Here is a 21,365-nt window from a genome sequence, read left to right as displayed (position 1 = left end):
GAATTTGATTACAGTCCTGTTAATGTGTCCCCTCGCTTTATCATTACTTTAATGCTAGCTATGCCCTCCTGTATGTCTGCAGCTAATTGATACACTAAAATAAAGTACAATTAATTACTTTAGCAAATAAACAAATGTCATTCAACACGTCGAAAAAAGAACCACAAAGTTCGGTGTGGGATGAACAGCGAAATACCAAACTACCGGTAAGTGCAAATGTTTTGCAAAATTTAATTCCCATTTAACTGACTTAGGTTATAATTAACAACATTTTGGAGATATCGGCCGTACATTCTGCAGTTGCAAAGAGGTACCGACAGTAATAACTTGATTTCTAAAGAAATATTGTCGAAAGTTATATGTGTAAATGAATAGTTTTATAGTTTGCATTAAAAATGCTTCCAAAATATTGTTCCAACCACTGAAGATGAGGGGTATGTATTAGGTGACGTATTTTTGTTTTTATTTTTCGCTAAACACACAACACACTGTTGTCATTGAAAAAACAACTTAACTTTTTATTTTTCAGGTTTCTGACAAGATAACATGCGAAGAATGTGACATTACCTTTCACCGACCACCACCAAACCAAGGTTAAAAACGATAAACATTGCAAAAATTTGTGTATGTAATGGGTCACTTTTATCAGATCGAATAGCATTTGACAAATTTGACCCAAACGGAATCCCAGACCCACCGGAGCAATCGAATGGCAATGAGGATCAAATCCCAAAGGATACACAACATACACCCATGCAGGTTAGATAGTTATTTTTATTTCGTTGTCTTTTCAAACCCCCAGGGGAATAGTCTTTTACACTACTATGAAATACTTGGATTTGGAAAAGTAGTCGCGAATTGGATTGCAAAAGTCGTCGCAGGTTAACATCAAAACATTTATTACAAAATTTTGTTCAAAAATATGCTTATCCTTTTTAAGATATAACACCTCGTTTCGACGTGATATATAACAACGAGCGAACTAAAGTAACACATTAAGTAACAAATCATACTGTTGTAATATGTCATCATTCATATTCAAAAGTGCAAAAAAAACTAGATAATTAAAAATAAATAAATAAAATTGTCCTAATGACCAATATGATACAAAAAGTATCGTAGTAATGCAGGGTATTGTACAATATGTCTTATTTGTAAAAGTGCAAATGTGGCATTTCAAAGACAGTGGTATTCAGCACAGTTAGAAAAATCAATAAAGTTTAAAATTGGATTTCAAAACTGATGATTGTTTAATCATTACAGAAAAATAAGTAGAAAGTCCAAAAGCTCATTTCAAAGCTACTAACAAATACCGATAAATGACGTAAAGAGCGCGGTTATTTAAATTTACAGTAAGAATAGAATAGATTTGGGGACTAAATTTAACAAAAAACTGAGTTTTTGACTTGACTTTATTGTTATTATTATTATGGAAGCATAGACTAAACCGAGTGATCTTAACTCTCAGCACTTTTTACACAAACTGCTTTTAACATGTTTGAGTGTGCCACATACCGGAACTTAGCAAACCTGTATATTAAAAGTTTCTATATTATTAGTTCTAGGAGAGTTACTTTTCATGTATTGATTTGTTTGCTATAATTGTATTAACTCTATTATCTTTTTGCCATCTCGACTTCCAAAATCATTTATGTAATTCCAACAACGGCACTTTAATTTAATCGTTGTATACCTTTATTTTTTTCGGGTTTTAGTTTGGATTATAGAAAAAGATTTGATGTGGGTCTAAAATTGGTGCTCGATTGTTGAACAAATCAGCAAATACCTACAATGTATGCACCTATGTTGAACAGGATTATAGGTGCCCTGTATACATTTTAGGGGCTTTCAGAAAGCTGTAAACTATGGCTGATGGACGTCATTGTAATATACCTACTCTTTTGAAATTTTGTTGCTTTTTTGTTTTATAGGTTCTGCCTTGTCCACCATTTCAGCCAGCAAACCAAGTAGGAATAATAATTAAAAAACAGTATTTAGTAAAAATATAAAAATATACAAAAAAAATTTAAAGCAATTTTTAATCATAGATGAAGACCGCATAACTTCAATATTCTCTATTCTATTAACTTTGTTTGAACGCTGTTTTTGAATCTCAGTTAATAATTTTAACATTTAGCAGGAGCAAACAAACTGACTAAAAACTGTCACAAATCTATGACACGAAGTCAAGCTCAAATTATTCTGTACAGATTTTCAACAAGATTAAGATGAGAGAATTTAATTCAAACATTCCATCTCCACCACCGCTTCCTGTAAACCAATGTAAGTAGATTATGTTAAAAAAACTATTGCTGTCGTCGTTGGACACTATTTTTGATGTTACCAAACAATCATTTCAGCCCGAATTGCATTTGACAACTTCGACCCTAATGGAACCCCAGCAGAAGAACCATCACAAATAGATGGCGATGAGGGTCGAAACCCGGATAATCAGCTGCAACCAGAACGAAACCAGCCTCGTAGCAACTAATGCTTGCCCAAATGTACTTTAAAAACTATGCTTTTGCGTTTATTTGCCATAGGTTTAGAATATTGTTGGCCCTTTCCAATGCAGATGGATGAACTCGTAATACACCTTATTGTATTAACCTTATTACTATTTAAAAAAGCTTCTCTCACTATTTGGAAAAGCTTCTGTCATAAATGTGGCTAAGGGATGTAAAGATTAAACTCTCATTGGACGAAGAACTGTATGTTTTTTAGATATCATGCATGTATCTATAAAATATTCAATCAATATATGTTTCTAGTAGCTATTAATATATTGATGCGTGGCTTTTGAACTAATTGTCTGAATTAAAAATCGCAAAATTTAAGTAATCAAGCTAAAAACCATGCAAAATGTACAGCTTATCTGACAAGAGCGCCTGTTGGAAGTACGATACCATATATACACTTCATTTTGAGAAGGTTTTTTCGTCATATCCTGGAAATTGCGCGTCAAAGTGTGACATGACGTGGCCAATGTTTTGATTTTGTTTCTTGTGCGTCTGTATGTTTCTCGTGGTTAAATCTTTGTCTACACTTTTATATGTGCAAATTATCAGTTCTAGAGAGACCAGTTAGAAAATAAATGTGCATTTTAAAAGTTCAGGATGAACTAAGAGACAAATGTGCTAACTGCTAAGTGTTATGGACATGGTGATTTAGACATTTAACAAGGTTTAGAAGGAAGCATTCAAACCATTTGCAAGTGTAAAACAAACAACATTATCAAAGGTATAAAAGTACAATATTACACCCTTTGTAAAAAGTGGGTGAATGTATTTAACAAAATTGTATAAACGGGGACGATATACATAATCGAACGTTATGGAGAAATCATCTAAAACATGTGACTTTTTTGCCAAAGATAAAAAACGTTTCATTTTCCAATTGTTTTTAGATGTTACCTAAGAATTGAACACTTTGTTTCATTTGCATCGGGTTATTTCCCATTACACTTGACAAGTCACTTTGTGTAAATGTAAGTATTAGGGAAACAATACAATTCTGCGTAAATATATTATCGATCGTTTTTGGCGGAGTTTGTTTGACAAAGATCAGAAATTTCCCTACCGGTTTGCTTGAATTGTTGTAAATCAAAACTTAAACGTTTTCTAAGCCAAAAAAGTTATTTAAAAAAACAATTATTTTTTTTATAGTTTACATGAGTTTCTAGCAAATTGTTTAAAATCTAAACATTTTTGTCTGATTTGATTCATTGAAAAAAAAGTTGTTGAATACAACAATGTCACCAGAAGAAATGGAGCATTCACTACGGAGGAGGAGGTGGAGTTGTAAGTCGAGTTCCGGTTTGGGCTTAGGGTTCATTAAAAAAAGGCTTTTTTCGGGCTTCACTTTACACTCTATGTTAGTATTTATTGAGCTAATTTAACTAGCTAAGTTAAATTAATTAAACTAGCCAGTTGCTGAAACTGGCCTAATGTCAAACAGCCCAAAAACGCCTTGCTTAAGACCAATTATCTATTGAGTTTCTTGCCTTGGTCTTTCCTGAGGCTTCAATGTATAGGCTTGTCCATCAACATTTTATACTTTTACAACTCTACATAAATAAATAAGACAAATAGTGTTTTATTCGATATTATAAATCAATGCAAGTACTCCCGGGGTACACTGCTCTTAGTTTAATTTCCCCGATTATATATTAGTTGCATTAACACACTGCGGTTCCATGGTCACAAGTTGCGCAAAATTATTAACATTTTTAGTGACTTTAAGGATGCCCCTATAGCCGTTTAGGTTTAATCGTGTTAAAGCCCAATAATTGTGGTTGACTTCTTACTGAGGCGGTTTGCTTTTATAGTGAACAAGGAGCTGTGTGACCGCTACTTGAATTTCTGTTTTGTCTCTGCCCCACAATGGACAGGGAGTCCCGCTTTTCTTATCATAAAACCAATGTCAAAAAGAAGTCTTCTGGAAAGCGTAAAATATATTTTCCACAATTCTTAGAAATATCAGGTCTTGGTTAAGATTTAATAACAATTCAAAACGAAACGTAACTACAACAGTCCTGAACGTATAGGCAACATATGTGAGTTTCCGTGCATTCCAATTTTTTTATAAATAACTCCCCAAACGTATTTACTTAAAAACGGTTTATGCTCCTGGCATTTGGACTTGTAGTCATATTTAAATATAATGCTTAAACTTGTTTTGCAAAAACTACATTTTTCACATGCTGATCAGCGTTTTGCATTTTAATCTTGATTACGCAGCGTGCAATACCGTTCTCACAGCACACACTTTACACAACAAAGAAAATAATCATGGGAAATTAAACACACAAAAAGCTAATTTACAAACAAATGAATGTATTTCAAATTATTGTGGATGCATAACAAACAGTTGACATTCTTTTTCAAACAAATTGGCAGTTCTTTTAAGGCATTATTACAAACGAATTTATGTGATAAGCTATGCTAATCCACCAGACAATTCGACATGTTGCAATGACAACCATTTTGTTCACAGTAAGCGAAGACAATTATTTCCTCAAATGTAAGAAGTTGAGATAAAAATCAATTCATAAACGGGATGAGCGCTGAAGCGTCCATGCAAACCAACGATCAAGGCAAATATATACATAAATTAAAGTATGCCAGCACATTGAAGGCTTTATATCGAATTAGTCAAACACCATTCTTACTAGAAAGCGCATTCCTACATGACAAGGTGTAAACTACAAATTTAAGTATTGTGTATTTAATTTTTTATGATTTTAATTGTTTTTAATTTTTAAAAAAAGTTTTCATGATTAACTTTTTGTCAAATTTAGAATGCTTAAATAGTTATCGCATTAATGCAAACATTTGTAAAACATAAGAAAATTACACGATTTACTCCTTTTTCGGGGAAAATTTTTGTGTTCGAGGATGAAACTTTATCCAACAACTTCAATCACTCTGTCGCCTTCTTCTACTGCACCAGCATTGTAGGTCACAGTCAATTCCGTTGGGCAACTTGTAATTGCCCCGATAGAAGATACATTTTGTCTCACATATTGTTTGGCCCTAGTAAGTTGATCTTCAATTGCTTTTGAGTAAAGCAATGGATTGAGAGCGCTGTTGATTGGAAGCAACATACAAGCACTCAACACATAAGCATCTGGTGGCATCCTGATTCCTCCAACACTCAAATATCCCATAACACAAATTGGAATCCAGCAACAAAAGTCGGTCAAAATCAACCTCGAGATTCTTTTCTGCATCTTGGAACTGACATCATTGCTTCTGGCTTCTTTCATGCGGTTGCTTTGTTTGTAGAAAAGAACGTATGCAATCACCATGTAGATGAACATAAGGAAGTTGATGGTGATGAGGAAAGTTGAATATTCCCAAGCAAACTCATTGGTTGTGGCAAATAAACGTGGCATACAAACGCTTGTTTCCCCATAATATCCAAACTCTCCTTTGATTGGGTTGCGAGGAAATGCCATTGTTATAGTTTGTTTCACATCGTTCCAACCCACCGGTTCTACACCAGTAATTCTTTCAGCAAGAAGTGATATGTTTTTTCTGGAAACAAAATCATTTCCAAAAATGTTGTTTGGAAACCAGACATCGGTTGTAAAATATTCTGAATTGACTTGAAGTAAGGGGATAATTGCCAAAACCGCAGCCAAAATCCAGCAAATCAATTCACCAAATAAAACTCTAAGAACACCCATATTTCGGATTGTAAATGGTTTGAAAGCTGATGCAAGGCGAAACGTTGTCATGGTTGTCATTGTAAACGCTGATGCCTCTGAAGAAATAATTGCAAGTGCTCCAAGTCCTGAACACAATCTACTTGATCGCCATTCCTTGTCAAATAGACAATACGAGCCAGAAAATTGTGTGGCTTGAACTATAACTGCAAGCAGATAAATTCCCATGAGGAAATCTGAGCAACAAAGGTTAAGAATAAAAATACTGGTGTTAATAAAAACATGTTTGTTTCTGTCTGCATTCCACAAGCTATGAGCAGTTGCAATAAACACAAACGAATTTCCTCCCAAGGCTAACACAGCTGTTATCCAAAAAATTACCCGGTATATTGGATTGGCGATCATTTCGTTGACATCTGCAAATGCGTCTCCAACCAAGTTTACACATTCGTCACTTCCGTCCGAACAATCGCGAATTCCATTCTGCACCAGTTTTATTTCAATCGAAACAGGTTGTTTATTTGTGCAATAAAACCTTACTTTTTCGCAACGGCATTTGCTTTCGTCAGATTCATTGTCACAGTCGATAATTCCATCACAAACAGTTTTTCTGTCAATAGAAACCTTGTTTTTGCTTTTGCAATAAAAGCGAATATTGGGACAAAGTCCTGAGAATTCATCTGAACCATCGTTGCAATCAATTTTGCCGTCGCAAGCCTGCGAGTTGTCTATGCTGATTTTTTCTTTAGATAAACAATAAAATCTGTTTGGGCAATTCACTTCCCCAAACATCCCAAGACGATCATCCATTCCATCACATATTGAGTTAAACAAAAGGTCAAATTCATCGCCATTTTTGAACCAATACTGAAACCAATACCTTAATGGTGGGTTGTCAGTTTTTGCACACCTAAATACTTCGTCAAGTCTAAGGTGTTTGGTGTCTTCTGGCAAACACTGAGTTTGTTTCAAGTTATTAGTAACCGAGCAGTATTTCGTGTTAATTTGGTTAACACATTGCACACTTGAATTGCACAACTTTCCACTTTGATCCATACAAACAGATTTATTTTGACAATGCATCTGATTTGACGGACAAGAACCCCTTATATCTTTACACAAACTTTGATTCAAACATAAACACTCATCAGACATATCAAAACAATCCACAATACCGTCACAAACTTGCTTTGGGGATATGATTAACTTTTTATCCAGGCACTGAAAACATTTAAACTGTCCGTTGACGAAACAAAGATCATACCTATCAGAACATTGAGCCACTGAATCGTAAACGTTAACTTGGGGCAAAACGCAATCACCTAGTCTCGATGATCCAGAGCATTTAAATCCAAATCCTGACTTGATTTCGTCGCTTTTGTCACTGCAGCTAATTTCTAAGTCACAGAAGTTGTTACCAGCTATCATTTCTTCATTTTCACAAAGAAAAACCTTCTGACAATATTTATTTTTCCTTTCGTTGCAGTTTGATGAGACACAAATCACATTCTTGTTTTCACAACGGTCGATGTCATCAACACACGACGGTTGGATTACCGTGTTGCACTCTTGTGGGACTGGAGAATGTACAAGATACCTGACAAGCTGCTCACTCTTACAAGTAGTGGCAAACATTGTGCAAGATTGACATGTAAAGTTTGTGATTGAACACAGTTCGTCACTTCCATCAAAGCAATCCTTAAATCCATCACCAATCCAGTTTACAGGTAAACATCTGCCAGTAGATGTGCGAAGTTGGTTACCAGGATCGCGCGGACATCTTGCGTGAACTCCAGAGCAGTTGCATGTGTAATGTGTCTCATCACTACCATCAAAACAGTCACCATTTCCATCACATAACAAAGATCGGTCAATACAACTACCCTTTGTTCCGATGCATTGCTTCGTGGCAACACATGCACATTGAAACTTTTCGGCGGGGCAGGTGCAATTAACTTCATCACTCCGATCTCCACAGTCATTACCTCCATCACATTGATATTTTTTGTCGATGCAACCATGATTAGTTGTGCAGTTCTTTGTTTTGTAACAATCACATTCAAAACTATCAGCTGGACAAGTGCAATTAACTTCATCACTCCAATCTCCACAGTCTTTATCTCCATCACATTGATATTTTTTGTAGATGCAACCATGATTAGTTGTGCAGTTCTTTGTTTTGTAACAATCACATTCAAACGTATCAGCTGGGCAAGTGCAATTAACTTCATCACTCCAATCTCCACAATCATTCCACCCATTGCATTGCCATTTGTTTTTTATGCAACCACCATTTAAAGTTGTGCAGTTCCTTGTTTTGTAACAGGAGCATTCAAACGTATCAGCTGGGCAAGTGCAATTAACTTCATCACCCCAATCTCCACAGTCATTAATTCCATTACAATGCCATTTGTTTTTTATGCAACCACCGTTTACAGTTGTGCAGTTCTTTGTTTTGTAACAGGGGCATTCAAACGTATCAGCTGGGCAAGTGCAATTAACTTCATCACCCCAATCTCCACAGTCATTTCTTCCATCGCAAACATAATCAATTTCGATGCAACCATGACCTTCAGTGCAATTGTTTGTTTTGAAACAATCACATTCAAACTTATGAGCTGGACAAGAGCAATTAACTTCATCACTGCCATCTATACATTCTGTGTTTCCATTACATTGCACTGCCCAAGATGGCCCACACCCAATTACACCTTTACAAGTTGTATTGAAGCAGTCACACTGAAACCTGCCTTCGGGACAATAATCACCAAACTCATCACTCCCATCATCACACTGGTTATTCCAGTTGTTTACCCACCACATCTCAATGCATCCTGGATTTTTACACCGACCAAACTTGTGACAAGCGCATTCGAACATTGAAGAAGGGCAGGTGCAGTTGGGACCACGATACGGTTCCTCGCACACCGAGAGATTTTTTGGTTCTGTGAATCAAATAAGCTTTGAATAAATAGTAATAATAATAATCAAAGGATGTCTAAGTCAATAAGAAGTAAAGCAGAAATGGAAATGTGTTTTGGCCCGATTAATAAGTTCTCAGTCGGTAATGAACATAATCATACACATTTATGCTTTGCCAAATGATGAAAAACACGTGCATTTGTTTTCATTGTATAAATAATATCGTTTTTTTTTCGTGTAATAGATTTCAGTTTTTGTTCAAATAGTGATATTAAAGACTAAAGCCTAACATTGAAGGTTTATCAAATAAAATGATTTCTTACTTGTATAAGGTCGTGGAGCGAGACTGAGATCCTCACCCGGACATTCACCGTCCACGCATCCGACGAAAAACAATAGAAACAATAACCACATCATGTATAAGATTTCTATGCAACAGCTATCAAAAAGACGTATCCTTGATTGATCTATAAAAACATACAACTTTTGCATGTCATATAGGACAGTATTTTCCAACCTATGGGTCGCAACGAATAATGCAGACAAAAATACAACCAAAATAGTAGAAATTCAAGCTCATTGGTCGCGATAAACCACAAAACAAAATTTGTCCAATTCCAGGTCAAAACTTATTACAATGTTGAAAGCACATAAAAAATTTAGGCAAAACGAAACAGGTACGGGACTTTTTCGGCTTTTTTTCACCGGGCCTGTGTAGCTCAGTTGGGAATGCTAGGGAGACCTCTGGTGGTAAAAATGACCATGAATCTGACATAAAGTAAGACTCAGCGTTGCAAAAAAGGTTGCTGATCCCTGCCCAAAAGGTCTGTGGCCTATAGTTTAATAACCACTGGCTAATAGATTCAACTAAACTAATAGTGTATTTTGTTAGATTAATACTAGTTGCTGCAATCTTCTTTTTGATTGAATTATTATTAGTTATTATGGGTCCCCTTCTATGAAGGGGACACATATTGTTTTTGTCCGCATTTATTTCTTTTATTCTTTTTTTCTGTCTAACGCTGGTTTGTGATACGCGTTTGGTCAAGAAAGAGTTCTTCAATTTTTTTCAAATTTAGACACATGATAGTTATTAATCCAAATTTGATCCTCCTAAAGTTTGACCCCGAATGACCCAGCGGTTTACCCACAGGCCCCCAAATTCACTCATTTTACCCCCTAAACCGAAAAATAATAAGTTTAAGGCCAGAAATACAAGCCCTAATATGCTGAAATGTTAAACAATTGGTTGCAGTAGGCTATTCGTTTAGTATTCAAAAAATTGCCTTAATCGGCCAAATAGTTACTTGTACAGCCCATAATATGTGTACACTGTCAGTCAGATAGAAGTCTCAACTCTCAAGGGAGTAATTCACTTGTTTACGATTAAGGCGGGTGAATGCAGCGGGAGTGCTCAGCTTGACGTCCAGACGGACGTTTTACGAGACGGTCGTGTCGGTGATTAGAAATCAGCTGTTTTGGCACAGCTATGCTATGTCGTTTTATTAAGTTATCATGTTTGGAAAATTGTGTTTAAAAACTGACCTTGAACGACAATATCAAGGTCAAAGCATGAGATTAAATTGAAAGTATTTTTCCTGTTTTTATTTACTGTTTTTTTTGTAATTATATGACAATAATGATGCAAAAAGAATACGGACAAAACTTTTAAAGTGGGGTGAATGCTAAAGTTGGTTAGGTTTTTCCCTAAGAATGTAGAAATAACCAGGACGTTTGTTAACCGTAAATCCGCACAAACGCGCATGTGGGGACCCATTTGTTTTTGCTGGCAAAAACAATCATAAGTGTAGATGAAATGATGTGTATAGTAAATTGGTAAAATTCGCATAGAATATATAAAATGGAAGTACATCAGAAAGCCACCTTTCCAGTTGTATTTAGATTAACTCAATTAGTATTATAGTTAATTTGTATGAATAAATTGCATTGAATAGCGTTTTTTTGTATGACTAAATTAATATAATTAAATGTATGTTGTGTTAGTGAATTAGTAATAGTAGGTGTACTCTGATCGCCTAATTAATAATATTTAGTGTTGTTGTGCAACTGAATTAGTATTAGTTGCAGTATTTTGGTTGACTGAATTAGTATTAGCAACTATATTTTGTTTGACTAAATTAGCATAACTTACTGCATTTTGGTTGACTGAATTAGTATTACTTTAGGTATTTCGTGTGACTGAATTAGTGTTAATTACTGTGTTTTAGTTGACTAAATTAGCATCAGTTAAAACTTGATTGCTTAAGACGGGATTCTTAAACCAGATTCGCACGACCTAATTCGAGTAGGGTACGAACAACTGAAGCAAACCAGAGAACTAGTCTGCAAGAACACAATCTTGAGCAACACTTTGGAAAACCTGCAAGCCAGGGAAGGCGTTTCAATTGTGAGAGAAGCTCCAAGTTTCCATCAGAGAGTTTATCGTCGCTATCGGTGTTGGATCGCATTACGTCGAGCTCCGCCCTCCGTTGGCTTTTGGTCCTCGCAACAAGGAGAGCAACCAACCGTCATAGATTTGGACGTTCATTGCACCACGTCCAAGAACAACTCCCGGTTCAGAAAAAGGAGCTACGCTGAATTAGTGTTATTGTTCCTGTCTTTTCTTTGACTGAATTAAGTATTACTTGGCATATTTTGTTTGACTGAATTATTATTAGTTGGTATATTATGTTTGACAAGATTGGTATTAGTTACTGTATTCCGTTTGACTAAATTGACATTATTTGGTGTATTTTGATTGACTGACTGAATTAGTATTAGTTCGTGTATTCTGTTTGACTAAATTGCTATTAGTTAGTGTATTCCGTTTGATAAAATTGGTATTATTTGGTGTATTTGGATTAACTGAATTAGTGTTACAGTTACTGTCTTTTGTTTGACTGAATTAGTGTTATAGCTAGTGTATTTTCTTTGACTGAATGAAGTATTACTTGGCATATTTTGTTTAACTGGATTAGTATTATTTTGTATATTGTGTTTGACTGAATCAATATTGGTTACTGTATTTTGTATCACTGAATTAGTATTAGTTAGTGCACTTTGTTTGACTGAATTAGTCTTAGTTAGTGTATTTTGATTAACTGAATTAGTGGTACAGTTACTGTCATTTGTTTGACTAAATTAAGTATTACTTGGCGTATTTTAATTGACTGAATTAGTATTATTTATATTATTTTGGGTGACTAAATTAATGTAAGATGTGTTTTCACTGAGCTAGTATTTGTAAATGTATTATGTTTGGTTGAATCAGTGTTAGTTACTGTATTTTGGTTAACTGAATTAATATTAGTTCGTTTTTTGTTTGACTAAATTGGTATTAGTTAGTGTATGTTGTTTGATTAGTTTTCTATTACTTGCTGCAATTACTTGAATTAGTATTAGTTAATGTATTTGGATTGACTAAATTAGTGTTATAGTTAGTGTATTTTGTATGGGTAAATTCATATTGGTTAGTGTTTTTGTTTGACTAAATTAGTATTAGTTATTATATTTTGAATAACTGAATTAATATTAGTTACTTTATTTTAATTGACTGAATTAACAATCTTTAGTGTTTTTTGTGTGGCTGCATTGGTGTTATTTACTGTATTTGGTTGACTGAATTAGTATCATTAAATGTCCTTTTTTGACTGAATTAGATTTAGTTAATGTGTTCTGTTTGACTAAATTAGTATTATTTAGTGTTTTTGTGTGACTAAATTAGTGTTAGTTACTGTATTTTGATTTAATGAATTAGTTTGATTAAATGTATTCTGTTTGACTAAATTAATATTATTTTGTGTTTTTTCTGTGACTAAAATAAGTATTAGTTACTGTATTTTGTTTGACTGAATTAGTATTATTTGAGGTATTTTGTGTGACTGAATAACTATTAATTACTGTATTCTGTTTGATTGAATTAGTATTGGTTGCTGTAGTTTGGTTAACTGAGTTGATAATCGTTTTTTTTTACTAGATAGTTAATTGATATTAGCATTATTTTATGTATTTCGTTTCACTGAATTATTGTTAGTTACTGTATTTTAGTTGACTGAATTAGTATTACTAAATGTATTTTGTTTGACTGAGTTAGTATTTGTTAGTGAAAGCACTAAGAACAACGAATTAACAACCGCTTCACAGTGCATCATTAACGAAAAGCTAACTGAAATCTCACAATTTAATTCATGGAGAAAATGACAACAATTGCTTGGACCTAAATGCAACCTTTTACTGATATACAAAATCGCAATAAATTCTGCTAGGAGCAATTTTTTTCAAATGAATAATTCTTTACATCAGTGGTTCTCAAACTTGTACTGATCGGATATTTCTAATGCTGTGTGCCACCTAAATCTTGTTTAAATGGGTAGACCAACAGTTTTTCTTGACTACACTAGCTAATTTATAAAACTAACATGTTAGCAGTGCCTAACAAACGTCCAAGACAGTGGTTGTGCCAAATCATGGCTGATCACTTGGGTCAGTTGAGCAACAATTCATGATGTGGCTTGAAGTAAGTTTAGAAGAAAGCTACTCGCGTACCACCTGAAAAGCCTTGACGTACCACTAGTGATACGTGAACTACATTTTGAGAACCACTGCTCTAAATAAACTGTAATGGCCCATTTACTGATATGTCTCGACATGTTTTAATTTTAACAACAAACCTTTCTATTTACGTTTTAGAAACTATAAATAGGCTAGGCTAGTAAAAAACGAGCTGTTTTAAGTTTGATCGGCCGTAGCAACTATAAAACAACAAGCACGGCTAAAACTTTGTAATTCATGCAGTGTGTTCTTATGCATTTTAATTTGATGAGCACTTTCTTGTATCTTTAAAAAAGAGGTGGTCCTTACTTCCAGGTTTAGGTACCGTCTTTACGCATGCCATACAAATAACAGATAACTTATACAGTACTATTTGGTCAAACCGAATTCGATTAATCCGAATTTTCGCTTAATTCGTACAAAACTTGAGGTACAAATGATTTTTAATGTAAATTCGATAGTTCGCCTATCCTGACAATGTTTTATGTAAACGAGTCCGGAATAACCCGGGTTTTTTGTGCGAATATGCTACAAACCAGCAATCTCTTTTTCTAGCACTGTGCTACTCATTTTGTGCCTTACTGGTCCCTTCGCAATTTTCTCGAGCACTCGCGGTCCAGGATAAATGTATTTATGAAACTAAACATACCTAAGCGAAACAAAACCACAGTTATAACAACTATAGGCGTTAATTTATTCCTTGCAAAATTATTCCAATAACAATATGATGGTTGAATTTAGTTCAGTTTCGCGATCCTTCTGAATTCATGTAGTGGCCCCCTAAAGGACCGCGGACCCTAGTTTGAGAACCGCTGCAGTATAAAAAGTTTGAAACTCAATATCTAAACCTTACCTTGCATCTTCCTACTCTAGCCAGCATATCAGAAAGCTCAGGGTTCTTACGTTATATTTATAGCTCTATGATTTGTATAGCACGGAAGTACCAAGAAGGGAAATTCCTATCGAAACCAGTAAGTTATAAAGACGGATATATAAGATTCCCCTAAGCGTGCGCAACAGACAATAGACAGATGATGAAGTCTATTGACTTAAATAAGGAAGTTGAAACTTACAATGGACTTTGCAGACAATAACTAAAGCACAATCTATTACTTCATCTATATTGTAGGTTGCTTGATACAATCAACCCCTCACATGAAAACTTACAAACAGGATATTCATGGCATGAGCGATAAGACACAATTGAAAGTTGCACAAGGGGAACTTTGAATAATTGAAAAGAATACTGCATTAAGCTCGAGGGGAATTCGTAAGCTTGCAAAGCCGTGCATGCAACAAGCGCTACGGTTGACTGCACCAAGCTTGTTAGGAAACCCGTTTAAGCTTGTAAAGTCGTGTATGTAACATGCGCAATGGTTGACTGCACGAAACCAGTCAGGAACCCGCTTTAAGCGTACAAAGTCATACTTAAAACAAGCGTCATGTTTGACTGCACGAAGCTCGCCAGGAAACCGGATTTAAGCGATCAAAGTCATGCATATAACAAGCGCTGTGGTTGACTAAACAAAGCTCGTTAGGAAACCCGCATTAAGTTTGCAAATTCGTGCATACTGCAAAGGCCATAGTTGATTGTATAAAGATCTGTTAGGAAACCATTTAAGCGTAAAAAGTCATGCATACAACAAGCGCTGTGGTTGACTGCACGATGCTCGTTAGGAAACCCCGTTTTAGCTTGCAATGTCGTGCATGTAACAAGCGCCATGGTTGACTATAAACGAAGCTCGTTAAGAAACCCAGTTTTGGTTTACAAAGTCGTGTATATAACAAGCGTCATGGTTGACTAAACGAAGCTCGTTAAGAAACCCGCTTTTAGCTTGCAAAGTCGTGCATGTAACAAGCGCTATGGTTGACTGCTCGAAGCCAGTTAGGAACCCGCTTTAAGCGTACAAAGTCATACTTAAAACAAGCGTCATGTTTCACTGCACGAAGCTCGCCAGGAAACCGGAAGCTCGTTAGCAAACTATTAAGCTTCCAAAGTCGTGCATGCAACAAGCGCAATGGGTGACTGCACGAAGCTTGATAGAAAACCCACTTTAAGCTTGTAAAGTCATAGATGTAACAAGCGCCATGGTTGACTGCACGAAGCCCGTTTGGAAACCCGCTTTAGGCGTGCAAAGTCGTTCTTGTAACAAGCACTGTGGTTGACTGCACGAAGCTCGTTAGGAAATCCGATTTAAGCCTGCAAAATCGGGCATGTAACAAGCGCCATGGTTGAATGCACGAAACTCGTTAAGAAACCCACTTTAACCGTACAAAGTCACGCATGTAACAAACGTTGTGTTTGACTGCACGAAGCTCGAAAGAAAACTCGTTTAAGTTCGCAAAGTCATAGATGTAACAAGCGCTATGATTGACTGAACGAAGCTCGTTACGAAACTTGTTCAAGCTTGCAAAGTCATAGGTGTAACAAGCGCCATGGTTGATTGCACGAAGCACGTTAGGAAACCGGATTCAAGTGGGCCAAATTATGCATGTAACAAGCGCTATGTTTAAATGCACAAAGCTCGTTAGGAAACCCGCGTTTAGGCTTGCAAGGCCATGTATGTAACTAGCGCTGCGGTTGACTGCACGAAGCTCGTTAGGAAACCCGCTTAAAGCGTGCAAAGTCGTTCATGTTTCAAAACAAATGTTACATGCAGTAGATTAGACGTAGTAGATTTAGATTGTCTTTTTCAAAAGAAAAAGTCCACATGCTAACTAACTATTACGGTGCCATCCAAAGTACATTCTTTGCCGTAGATAAATAGGGACGTTTTTTGGCTTTCGCTATTGACGGCCGCATCACAGGTCTATGTTTCAATAACGGCCGACAATGTGTTCAGGGTTGCCAGGTTGGCCCGTTTCCGGCCAGAATCGACCTTTTTGGTCTTATTCCAGAGGTCTTGGCCGAAAAAATGATTATGTGTACAATAAGAGTAAATAAAAAACAGCACTTAAACGCGTATGTCTGCTGGGCCTCTCATGTAAAAATCCTGTTCTAAACTCATACAATCCAAGATTGATGTTTCAACTTCGAATATCTGCATTCAAACTGAATAGCATTTCTGTGTAATTGTTAGACAGCACAAAATAATCGAAAAACTTTTATATAATTTTGTTCCACACATCTTTTAAACAGAACAGACACACTTTAGGTAAGGCAAAAAATAATATCAAAGTATGTACCACTTTAAAATAGTTTGCGTGGTAACATGAATAACATTATTTAATGAAGATTGGTTTATATAGGTGGGCAAAAAATTGGTTAAGCTATTTGTTTGGCAAAGATTTTGCAAAAGCTTGCTAAAACAATGCATTTATAAGCTCATTAAAGTACCTAATTAACCATTTTAGTGAAAAATATATGTAACAAATGCTATGGTTGATTGTGACTGGCTTTTGAACATACAAGGCATACCAAAATTTAAATTTTAAATATACGAAGCCTAAAAACCATAAAGTTAAGAGGTTATGTAAAAATCACATAAAGGAACTATTTCAAAACATTACTGTACATGATAGAAAGATAACATCTTTAAATAGGTCAAACACATTAAAGTTTTTCAACCACCAAAACACTAGCACCACCACCACCATTACAAATACCAGCACAACCAAATTCACCTGCTTTTAATCTATGTGCCAAATGGGCCACAATTCTGGCACCCGACATGCCAATGGGGTGCCCGAGTGACACAGCACCGCCGTCGGCATTAATCTTTGCTGGGTCGATGCCAAAAAGTTTAATATTCGCCAATGCCACAACACTAAATGCCTCATTTATTCCCCATAATGCAATTTGGTCTTGTCGGACCCCAGCCATCTTAAGCGCCTTCGGTATAGCGAATGCAGGGGCCACTGAAAAGTGTTTTGGTTCTACAGCGGCATCTGCAAAGCCAACGATTGGAGCCAATGGTTTCAGACCAAAATTATTAGCTGCTTGCGCTGACATGAGGCATAATGCAGCTGCCCCATCGTTTAATGTGCTTGCGTTGCCAGCAGTAACAGTTCCATTCTCAGCTTGAAAAACTGCGTTGAGTTTTGGAATTTTGTCGAAATTCACTGTTTTGAAATCCTGGTCTTCTGACACTGTGATGTCGGGTTTCCCACGCTTTCCTAAAAAAGATAAATTCACATTAATTAATCATGATCAAATAATAAATTTTGAACACTATATACGGATCTGTTCATAATTTAATGGTAAAAATAATGGCCCGAATAGAAAAGCCACATGCTTTATTTTTGAAATGTTTCGGCAAATGCTCATGCAATCATCAGTAATATGAAGGTCACATCAGTTACACCCGTTTATATACACTTTATATCACAAATGATGGCATGAGCATTTGCTGAAACATTTGAAAAAATAAAGCATGTTGCTTTTTTTGTCTATTTGGGCCATTATTTTTTACCATTAAGTAACGACTGGAAATGTGACCTTACTAGTTATCAGTTTAAACATGAAACAGTACACAACAGAAATAAAAGCCATTAATTGACATTTAAGTAAGCTGCAGACAGTACATGCTGTTTTAACACAAAATGTCTTATCAATACAGCAGATTTTGGTAGGGTATGGGTTTAAAGCCTTTTACTTCTGTAACAATCTGGCATGGTGTATATGGCTATGCTAGCTTGTACAAGCAATGTCTTGTCACCAAAGTGTTTAATAGAGCATATATATCAATCATGTTTCATATGCATATATAAGCTATTGCTGCCAGGCATATAGCAAGTTTATAGAGCTCTTCTGGCAAATGTATTTTTATTCTGACATTTCAATGTCCTATGCAGGTCGTCTTCATCAGGGTAAATAACACTGAATGCGACTAGTACAGAGCACAATAACAAAGGAAAATTCATGAATTCGAAAATCAAATGTCGGAATAAAAATACATTTGCAAGAAGAGCTCTATAAACTTGATTTATTAAACATGTTTCATATGCAATCAAATTGTACAGGAAGTTTTATCCAATATTTGTAAAATATACTTTACAATTTACCTTCAATAATGTAGTGTTTTATAATGTGCCGGTTACCATCGTGTGTCGTCTGTTGCATGAACCGTTGTGTGCATTGTTATTCTACCTAGCGTGAGCTGATGGTGTGCTGCGTATTGGACAGCAACATAATAAATCTGGTATAATCCCGCAAAGCGTGAGTGAGACGCTATATTTGGCGACGAGGATCTGTTTTACATTTGTTTTATCAACATTTGGGTTGATTGTGGATCTTCCTGAAGGTAATGGAAGGAAATCCTGACCTCGTGGGAATGTCAAACAGTGATGTCGGTGCACCGAAACCATTTGATGTTCAAGACGGTGCACATGGTTTATCTCAACGCTGGAAACGTTGGAAACGAGCTTTCAATCTATTCTTGGTGGGAAAGGGAATCACGAGTAGCGTTCAGAAAATGGCACTGTTGCTACATACTGCAGGTATGAATGTGCAGGAAATTTACTATACACTAGTAAACGAGGAAGATGACAACAAGACCTATGATGAAACTTTTCAATGAGTATTTTATACCAAAGTGCAACATACCTTTTGAAAGACATTTGTTTCGTCAATTGCATCAAACAAATGACGAATCAGTTGATCAGTTTGTATGTCGATTAAGACAAAGTGCAGCTACTTGCAATTTCGGAAATGAAGCAGATGACCAAATTCGTGATCAAGTAATTGATAAATGTCACTCAAATGCACTACGAAGAAAGTTTCTGGAAAAGGATACACTTACCCTTAAAGATGTCTTGTCAATGTCCAAAGCATTTGAAGCTGTGAATTCCCAAGCAAAAGTGATGGAGGAAAGCCAGTAAGTCAACTACATTGAAAAGCCTAAAAAACGTCAGGTTGCTTCGACATCAAGAAAAGAGGGAAAAACCTGTTTTGCTTGTGGCCAAAAGGGACATTTTAAGAAAGATATGATATGTCCAGCTAGAAGAAAAGCTTGTGCTAAATGTGGTAGAGTTGGACACTTCAAATCAAAGTGTTGGTCCAGTGGTTTCAATCCATCACAATATAATGGTGAAGAGGGGCATCGTCCATTGGGAAGGCGGTCGAATAATAACACTGTTCAAAATGGAATAGAGAAGGAAGATGGTGATGGATTTGTTTTCGGTCTGAAACCTTTATCAGAGTTTTATGCAGTGACACTGGTAATTGGTGGTGTTACATTGCCAAATATTTTTGGTTGATTCAGGGGCATCAGCAAATATTGTTGATAAGGATACATGGGAATGGCTGAAGAAGCAGAAAATTAAAGCAGAAACCAGAAAGTCTGCAAAGACCCTGTATGCATATGGAAGTAAAGGGCCTCTTGCTACATTGGGTACTTTTACAGCTCAGGTGAAGTCTAAAGACAGTCTTCATGAGTGCACGGCAGATTTCAATGTTACAGAAAGAAAAGGTCACACCTTGTTGGGAAAGCGTACTGCAGAAGTGTTAGGATTACTACACTTGGGGCCAAGTTGTGTGAACTCTGTGTATGATGATGTTTTGTCCAGATATCCAAAATTGTTTTCTGGAATTGGTCTGTTGAAAGACTACAAGTTGAAGCACATCAATGATAAAGTTCAACCTGTGGCACAGCCTGTGAGAAGAATTCCATTTCAGCTGAGAGAAAAAGTGGAATTAAAACTTGAAGAGCTGTTGAAGGAGGGGATAATCGAAGAAGCACCTGAAAGGCCTACTCGTTGGATTTCTCCATTGGTGGTTATTCCTAAACCTGATGGTGACATTAGAGTGTGTGTGGATATGCGACAGGCTAATACAGCTATCGTGAGGGAAAGACATCCAATACCCACAGTGGAAGAGTTGCTTTATGAGCTTAACGGAAGTACTGTTTTCAGTAAATTGGACTTAAAGTGGGGATTTCATCAAATTTTACTTGATAAACACAGCAGGCATATCACTACATTTAACACACACAAGGGATTGTACAGGTATACTAGACTAATGTTTGGTCTAAACTCTGCCCCAGAGAAATACCAGAAGATTATATGGGATGTTTTGAAAGGATGTCAAGGAACTGCAAACATTGCAGATGATGTGATTGTACATGGGCGTACAAGGAAAGAGCATGATCAGAGGTTGTTTGCTGTGTTGGATAAAATGTCTCAGTGTGGTCTGACACTGAATGCTAAAAAGTGCAAATTTCGTATGGCTAAACTTACCTTTTTTTGACATGATTTGAGCAAGCAAGGGATTAATCCAAGTGAAGAGAAAATAGCAGCAATCCAGTGAAGCAAGATCTTTTATGGGATTGGTGCAGTATTCTGCAAGGTTTATTCCCAATTTGTTTTCAATTGCAAGACCCATTTTGGATTTAACAAAGAAAACTGTCAAGTTTACATGGGGCAAGGCCCAGGACATTGCATTTGTAAGACTGAAGGATTTAATTGTGAAAGCAGATACACTTGCCTATTTTCGTAATGACTGCACAACAAGAGTAATTGCAGATGCTTCTCCATACGGATTGGGTGCAGTTCTGACTCAGTGGCAATGTGGTCAATGGAGAGTTATATCTTATGCATCAAGGCGTCTTACTGATGTTGAAAGAAGATACAGCCAAACGGAACGAGAGGCATTGGCTCTAGTTTGGGCTTGTGAGAGGTTTAATTTGTACCTGTTTGGAAAGAAGTTTGAATTAGAGACTGACCATAAACCACTTCAGTTTATTTACTCAAAGTCATCTAAACCTCCAGCACGTATTGAACGTTG

The 21,365-nt window shown here is 36.1% G+C and overlaps 1 protein-coding gene and 1 pseudogene across 1 annotated transcript; one reads left to right on the top strand and one right to left on the bottom strand.

Moving 5' to 3' along the window:
* The first annotated feature begins 134 nt into the window (after positions 1-134).
* Positions 135-2,709, top strand: LOC145219275 (uncharacterized). Its single transcript, XM_080086656.1, has 6 exons — positions 135-206; positions 530-593; positions 650-759; positions 1,932-1,967; positions 2,211-2,283; positions 2,361-2,709. The coding sequence occupies exons 1-6, from the start codon at positions 135-137 to the stop codon at positions 2,489-2,491; spliced, it is 486 nt and encodes a 161-aa protein (XP_079942782.1). The 3' UTR covers positions 2,492-2,709.
* A 14,486-nt stretch (positions 2,710-17,195) lies between these two features.
* Positions 17,196-18,704, bottom strand: LOC145219274 (acetyl-CoA acetyltransferase A, mitochondrial pseudogene; annotated as a pseudogene).
* Between the last annotated feature and the right edge of the window lie 2,661 nt (positions 18,705-21,365).

The sequence above is a fragment of the Phallusia mammillata genome, chromosome 3 (genome assembly GCF_965637545.1).
Source record: "Phallusia mammillata chromosome 3, kaPhaMamm4.hap1.1, whole genome shotgun sequence".
Taxonomy (NCBI): Eukaryota; Metazoa; Chordata; class Ascidiacea; order Phlebobranchia; family Ascidiidae; genus Phallusia; species Phallusia mammillata.
This window is presented reverse-complemented; position numbering and strand designations above follow the sequence as displayed.

Bases quoted from the DNA above. Each gene is read 5' to 3' on its own strand.
- LOC145219275 (XM_080086656.1), top strand. From the start codon at position 135: ATGTCATTCAACACGTCGAAAAAAGAACCACAAAGTTCGGTGTGGGAT. The intron at 207-529 runs GTAAGTGCAAAT...TTTATTTTTCAG, and splicing joins AGCGAAATACCAAACTACCG to GTTTCTGACAAGATAACATG. The intron at 1,968-2,210 runs GTAGGAATAATA...TATTCTGTACAG, and splicing joins CATTTCAGCCAGCAAACCAA to ATTTTCAACAAGATTAAGAT.